Below are 7500 nucleotides of genomic sequence, written 5' to 3' on the forward strand. Positions count from 1 at the left end.
GCTTTTTGGAAGTATTGCTGCATTTATTTAGCTCTACAGACGCTGTAGATAGTTTTTAGTTTGTTTGGTAAATCGGTTTTCCTCCCGTGGAGTCGGCAGCCAGCGCGGCTGGAAGCGTGACTGCTGCGGGAATAATGGCGTTTCAGTGTTTAACGAGACAACATGGGATTAAGGTTAATTGTTCCGCAAGTGTGGAGGAGGTGAGTCTTTCTGTTGGAAATGTGGTCGGCCACGACAATGTTAAATCTGCCTCGCGCATGAATAGCGCGATTGTGATATTTGTTGGTACAATAGAGAAGGCTAGGCAGGTAATTGCGTCGGGAATAGTTTTGAAAGAGACACACATAACTGTTCTCCCCCTTAGCTCTCCCTCTAAGAAGGTTATCATTTCTAATGTTCCACCTTTTATTGAGGATGTTATGATCGAGAGTAAGCTGTCGGGTTATGGCAGGCTGGTCTCATCAATGAGGAAGATTTCGTTGGGGTGCAAATCATCGCTGTTAAAGCATGTGGTCTCCTTTCGGAGACAGGTGTATATGGTGCTGGATAATGGGGAGGAAGATTTGAACTTAACGATGAAGTTAACTGTGGATGGGTTTGATTACACCGTTTATGCTACGACTGATGCAATGCTTAAGTGCTTCCACTGTGGTTGTGTAGGCCACATTGTCCGCGACTGCCCATTGAAAAAGAGCGCTGATCATACACCGAAACAAGCACCCGCGACTGCCCCCTCACCCACCGAAGGCAGCGTCTCTGCGCAAGGAGCCGCGGAAGACACTCCTGTCGTTAATACAGGTGGTGCGAATGATGTTTTGATTAATGTGGACCTAGTTGCCGAGGAGCCTGGAGCCGGAGCTTCTCCAACTGTTTTAAATGTTAATACAGTTAACGAGTTGATTATGAAGGAGTTGACTGCGTTGAGTGAGTGTAAGACAGACGGTGTAGTTTTAGAAAGACGCACAGAACTGGTAGAGGTCAGCGCCGAAGCTTCGGGCTCGCTGATCCCAGAGCCTGTTCAAGATGTGGAAATGAGTGGTGTTTTCAAGCAACCCTTCAAAAGAAAAGGGATGGATGACAGTGCAAGCAGATTGTCTAAAGCTCAGAAAGGGGATGAGCTGGCTGAGCACGAAAGTGACAATGAATCTGTCGGCTCTAGTGCGTCTGAATGTTCGCTAGGTGATGGTGGGGTGTTACCGTTGCAGTATAAGGCGGAGGATATAAGTCGGTTTTTGAGCGATACAAAGGGGGAGCGCATTGTGGAGATTGAACACTTTTTTCCTGACCGGCAGCAACTCATTAATGATGTTGTTCGCTTTTTGAGAGATAACGTGTTCTCTGGCCCGGAGGCTGCGCGTTTGCGTAAAGTCCTGACCAAACTGAGAAAAAAAGTTAAGGAGCAGTCTATGTCCTCCTCTTAACCATGATCATGAATACCCTCACAATTGCAACTCTTAATTTAAATGGTGCCAGAGATAAAACTAAGAGGCTGACTTTGATAGATTTCGTTAAATTGAAACAGATTAATGTCATGCTAGTTCAGGAAACGCACAGTGACAAAGCAATTGAAGTTGATTGGAGGAAGGAATGGAATGGCGAGATTTTTTTTAGTCACAAATCCTCCGTGAGTGGGGGTGTGGCGATTTTGTTTGCCAGAGATTCTCTCCCACTCTCCGTTGATGTGAAAGAGATTGTGGAGGGGAGGCTGTTGTTGATTAAAGCAGTGTTTGAAAGTCAAATCATGTTTTTTTTAAATGTTTATGCTCCAACAAATGGGGCTGAAAGAGTTATGTTTTTTAGTAAAATTGATGAGGTGTTAAATGATATGGAGGCAGAATGTTCTCTGTTCATGGGAGGTGATTTTAACTGCACAGTGGATGACAAAGTGGACAGAAATCACCTCGAGCCTCATGCTCCCTCTCAGAACGCTGTCATTAAGTTGATTAATGCTCATGACCTGTGTGACACATGGAGAGCCCTGCATGAAGGTGTCAGGCAGTACACTTGGTCTCAGAGCAGAGGGAATTATATTTCTTTTGCAAGGTTAGATAGGATTTACACCCAGAAGAGCCACTGTAACACCTTAAGAGGTTGCCGTATTCTGCCAACTGGTTTCTCTGATCACTGTGCGGTGGCTTGTGTGGTGAGTGTTAAAGCCTTTAGGCCTGGAAGTGCTTACTGGTGCTTTAACACGTCGCTTTTGCAGGACCAGCACTTTAGGGATACTTTTGTTTTCTTTTGGGAGACTTTCAGGAAGCAAAAGGGCTCTTTTGCCTCCTTACGGGAGTGGTGGGACTATGGCAAGGTCCAGATTAGGATTTTTTGCCAGCACTACACCGCTAATGTCACTAAGACAATTATTGCCTCACTCAGGGTTGTGGAAAATGATATCCTGCGTCTGCAAGGGCTGATAACACCTAATGGAGATGGGGACCACCTAAAACTCCTGCATGAAAGGAAGGGCAGGCTAAAAGAGCTGTTGGATGTTAGAGCACAAGGGGCTTTGGTTCGCTCTCGTTTTTGCAGCATCACACTGATGGATGCTCCGTCTAAGTTTTTCTTTGGTTTGGAGAGGCAGAATGGTCAGAGCAGGTTAATGCACTCCTTGAGGTCTGAATCAGGCCAGGAGTTGACTGATCCTGCGCAGATACGCAGCAATGCAAGGTCTTTTTATTCTAAGTTGTATGAAAATGAATTGGAGTCTAATGATCTGTCGTCTAGCCCCTTCTTTAAGGACCTGCCAAGGGTGCCTGACGAATGTCATGCTGGAACAGATAAGTTGCTAACACTTCATGAACTTGAGCAGGCTGTTATGAGCCTGCGTTGTGGCTCTTCCCCGGGGATTGATGGCGTTTCGATTGGGTTCTACCAGGCGCTCTGGCCTTGTGTTGGGGAGGACCTCCTTGAAGTGCTCCGTGAGAGTTTGAGGGAAGGGTGTCTTCCCTTAAGTTGTCGCAGGGCTGTGATAACACTTTTGCCCAAGAAGGGAAACCTGCAGGAAATTGGCAACTGGCGCCCTGTCTCCCTGTTGTGCTCGGACTTGAAGATCTTATCCAAAGCTCTGGCTATGAGGTTAAAAGAGGTAATTGGTCGAGTAGTGCACACAGATCAGTCTTATTGTATACCAGACCGATCCATTTTTGACAACATAGCTGTAGTCAGAGACCTGATGACTGTGTCAAGTAATGCAGGCATTAATATGGGGCTGATCTCTCTTGATCAACAAAAAGCGTTTGACCGTGTTGAACATGATTATTTGTGGGCAACTTTTGAGGCTTTTGGGTTCAGCGTCACTTTCACAGCAATGGTCAAGGCCATCTATTGCAACATTGAGAGCCTGCTGAAAATAAATGGAGGCCTGAGTGCCCCATTCAAGGTCAAAAGAGGGGTAAGGCAGGGGTGTCCACTGTCGGGTATGCTTTACTCTATTGCAATTGAGCCCCTGTTACACAAACTCCGTTCTGATTTGAGGGGTGTTTCTTTGCCATTTTGTGATGAACGTTTTTTTTTGTCTGCTTATGCTGATGATGTAACTGTTTTTGTGAATGACAGAGAGGACTTGAATGTGCTACACAGTATTGTTGGGGAATTCAATGTGCTCTCTTCTGCCAAAGTAAACTGGGGGAAGTCTGAAGCTATTTGGGTTGGGGAGTGGGGGAAAAGGTGCTTTGGGTTGTCGGGTGGGTTGGTGTGGAAAAAGGAAGGGTTTAAATATCTTGGTGTTTATTTGGGGGATGTTTTGTTTGTTCAAAAGAACTGGGAGGGGGTGTTGGAAAAGGTAAAGTGTCGGTTGGGGAAATGGAAGTGGTTGCTCCCTCAACTATCCTACAGGGGGCGCACACTTGTAATCAATAACCTGGTGGCATCATCCTTGTGGCACAAGTTTGCTTGTTTGGACCCCCCTGCTGGTCTACTTGAGAGTATCCAGAAAGAAGTGGTGAACTTCTTCTGGGACAAGCTACACTGGGTCCCTCAAGCTGTCCTTTTCCTATCGAAGGATGATGGGGGACAAGGACTCGTGAATCTTGCCTGCAGGAGGGACACTTTTCGGCTGCAGTTCATTCAGAGACTGCTCACTGCTCCAGGGACTCTGGCCTGGAAACCGTTGGCTCTTGGCATTCTGCACGGAGTCAGCAACCTGGGCCTGGACACTGCTCTTTTCCAGATGGACATAAAACAACTGGCACTTGATGGACTGAGTCCTTTCTACAGGAGCCTTTTTAAGGTTTGGGGGTTTTTCAAGCATGAGTGGGCAGTAGGACTATCATCTGTGCACTGGCTACTGGAGGAGCCTATTGTTATGGGGTCACGTTTCGACATATCTTTTGATTTTCCTGGTTTTAAAACTCTGCTCTGCAAAAAAAGAGTCCTGCAACTGAGACATGTTGTTCGCATAGCAGGTTGTGATTTACAGAATGTGCAGGCGGCAGCCTCTTTTTTAGGTATAAGGTCTCAGAGGGTTGTGAAGCTTTTTTTGGACAAACTAAGTGGTGTGTTAAGTTCTCAGGAGAAAAGTCTCCTGCAGGATGATACTGAAGGGTCTGAATGTGATGTTTTTCCTTTTATGCGACTGTTGCCTGATGTACTAGAATGTGGTCATACTAGCCCTCTGCTAGCACTTGGGGAAGGTGATGAGATGCTTTTGGACATAGTCACGGGGAAGGTTATGTATAAGAACCTGGTGAAAGTGGCTAATAGGGCTAACCTGAAGGGTAGAATGGACAATGTGTGGAGGGACAAGTTGGGGATTACTGATGAAATCAAGCCGGTGTGGAGAGTTCTTTATAAGTGTCCACTGACAAAAAGGACGGGGGACCTTCAGTGGAGGATCTTGCATGGGGCCATTGCGGTGAATGCCATAGTGTCTGTGATAAACTCGGCATTACCGGATACATGCCCTTTCTGTACTGAAAGAGAGACAATTTATCACTGTTTCCTGGAGTGCAACAGGCTTCGCTCCCTGTTTAGCTTGCTATGCCGTTTGCTCTCTTCTTTTGGAGTGGTGTTTACTAAACAAGGTTTTATTCTTGGTTTTTTTTATAACCAGAGGCACAGAACAAAGTGTGAACTTATCAATTTTATCATTGGCCAGGCCAAGCTTGCGATTTATTTGAGCCGGAAAAAAAAGATTCAGCAGAACGGGGGGGATGAGGTGACTGTTGTGTTTAGGAACTTGGTTAAGTCCAGAATTACTGTTGATTTTTATTTTTACAAGCTGACAAGGGCAGTTGAGTCCTTTATGGATAGATGGTGCGTGGAGGGGGGTCTTTGCTCAGTAACGAATGAGGTTCTTTCTTTTGCTCCTTGCTTGAATGTCTGATGTATTTTCTTAGGTGGTTTGATTAGTGTTGTTTCTCAACTGGTTATCTCTGGGGTTATCCCCTTTTTTCTCTTTTCTTTAGGTTTTTTTCTGCGCATTGTTTTTATGTATTGGGTTGTATTTATGTTTCTCTAATAAATGTTTTTGTAAAAATTCAAAAATTCTCTCTCTCTCTCTCTCTCTCTCTCTCTCTCTCTCTCTCAGCTAAGAATGAGAAGAGTCCCCAGAAGTCGTATCTGATCCACGCTGGTCTGGAGCCTCTCACCTTCACCAACATGTTCCCCAGCTGGGACCACCGGCAGGACATCGCCGACATCACAGAGAAGGTGTGTGTGTGTGTGTGTGTGTGTGTGTCTGCGTGTGTGTGTGTGTGTAGGAGGCAGAGGTGTGTAATCAGATCATCCTGGTGGAGGACCTAATCATGTGTTTGTGTGTGTGTGTGTGTGTGTGTGTGTGTGTGTGTGTGTGTGTGTGTGTGTGTGTGTGTGTGTGTGTGTAGGAGGCAGAGGTGTGTAATCAGATCATCCTGGTGGAGGACCTAATCATGTGTTTGTGTGTGTGTGTGTGTGTGTGTGTGTGTGTGTGTGTGTGTAGGAGGCAGAGGTGTGTAATCAGATCATCCTGGTGGAGGACCTAATCATGTGTTTGTGTGTGTGTGTGTGTATGTGTGTGTGTGTGTGTGTGTGTGTGTGTGTGTGTGTGTAGGAGGCAGAGGTGTGTAATCAGATCATCTTGGTGGAGGACCTAATCATGTGTGTGTGTGTGTGTGTGTGTGTGTGTGTGTGTGTGTGTGTGTGTGTGAGCGTGTGTGTGTGTGTGTGTGTGTGTGTGTGTGTGTGTGTGTGTGTGTGTGTGTGTGTGTGCGCGCGTGAGTGTGTGTGTGTGTGTGTGTGTGTGTGTGTGTAGGAGGCAGAGGTGTGTAATCAGATCATCCTGGTGGAGGACCTAATCATGTGTGTGTGTGTGTGTGTGTGTGTGTGTGTGTGTGTGTGTGTGTGTGTAGGAGGCAGAGGTGTGTAATCAGATCATCCTGGTGGAGGACCTAATCATATGTGTGTGTGTGTGTGTGTGTGTGTGTGTGTGTGTGTGTGTGTGTGTGTGTGTGTGTGTGTGTGTGTGTGTGTGTGTGTGTGTGTGTGTGTAGGAGGCAGAGGTGTGTAATCAGATCATCCTGGTGGAGGACCTAATCATGTGTGTGTGTGTGTGTGTGTGTGTGTGTGTGTGTGTGTGTGTGTGTGTGTAGGAGGCAGAGGTGTGTAATCAGATCATCCTGGTGGAGGACGTCCTCGCTCGTCTGTGCCAGAACACCTACCCACTCGCTGCACTGATGACACGCCCCCTCCCTCAAGGTGTCGACCCCCTACGCCTGGAGATCTACCTATCAGAGGAGGACTTTGAGGTGAGGCCCCGCCCCATTGGGGCTGGACAGCCAATCAGTTGTTAGCTCAGGTTTAGATTTAGCATTCCCATGGAGTCACTCATACAAACAGTGTGGTGCAGATTTAATATTATTTATTGTTATTAATATTTAATTAGTCTCAAGGGTGGATGTTGTGTTGTAGAAAAAACACAGGGTGGAGGTTATGATGTAAGATGGACAGGGTGGAGGTTGTGATGTAGGAGGGTGGAGGTTGTGATGTCACAGGGTGAAGGTTGTGATGTCACAGGGTGGAGGATGTGATGTCACAGGGTGGAGGTTGTGATGTAGGAGGGTAAAGGTTGTGATGTCACAGGGTGGAGGTTGTGATGTCACAGGGTGGAGGTTGTGATGTCACAGGGTGGAGGTTGTGATGTCACAGGGTGAATGTTGTGATGTAGGAGGGTAAAGGTTGTGATGTCACAGGGTGGAGGTTGTGATGTCACAGGATAGAGGTTGTGATGTCACAGGGTGGAGGTTGTGATGTCACAGGGTGGAGGTTGTGATGTCACAGGTTGGATGTTGTGATGTCACAGGGTGGAGTTTGTGATGTCACAGGGTGGAGGATGTGCTGTAGGAGCTTAAAGGTTGTGATGTCACAGGATAGAGGTTGTGATATCACAGGGTGGAGGATGTGATGTCACAGGGTGGAGGTTGTGATGTCACAGGGTGGAGGTTGTGATGTCACAGGGTGGAGGATGTGATGTAGGAGGGTGAAGGTTGTGATGTCAGAGGTTGGAGGATGTGATGTCACAGGGTGGAG

At 46.7% G+C, this 7500-nt stretch overlaps 1 protein-coding gene across 1 annotated transcript in view; it reads left to right on the plus strand.

Moving 5' to 3' along the window:
• LOC308376722 (uncharacterized protein) overlaps positions 1 to 7500 on the plus strand; it is a 72145-nt gene that overhangs the window by 61924 nt on the left and 2721 nt on the right. The window contains 2 exon segments of the mRNA XM_080853168.1: positions 5525 to 5646; positions 6564 to 6719. Of these exon segments, the coding sequence (XP_080709294.1) occupies positions 5525 to 5646; positions 6564 to 6719 (278 nt within the window).

This window comes from Sprattus sprattus, assembly GCF_963457725.1.
Source record: "Sprattus sprattus genome assembly, chromosome: 15".
In the NCBI taxonomy this organism is placed as follows: domain Eukaryota; kingdom Metazoa; phylum Chordata; class Actinopteri; order Clupeiformes; family Clupeidae; genus Sprattus; species Sprattus sprattus.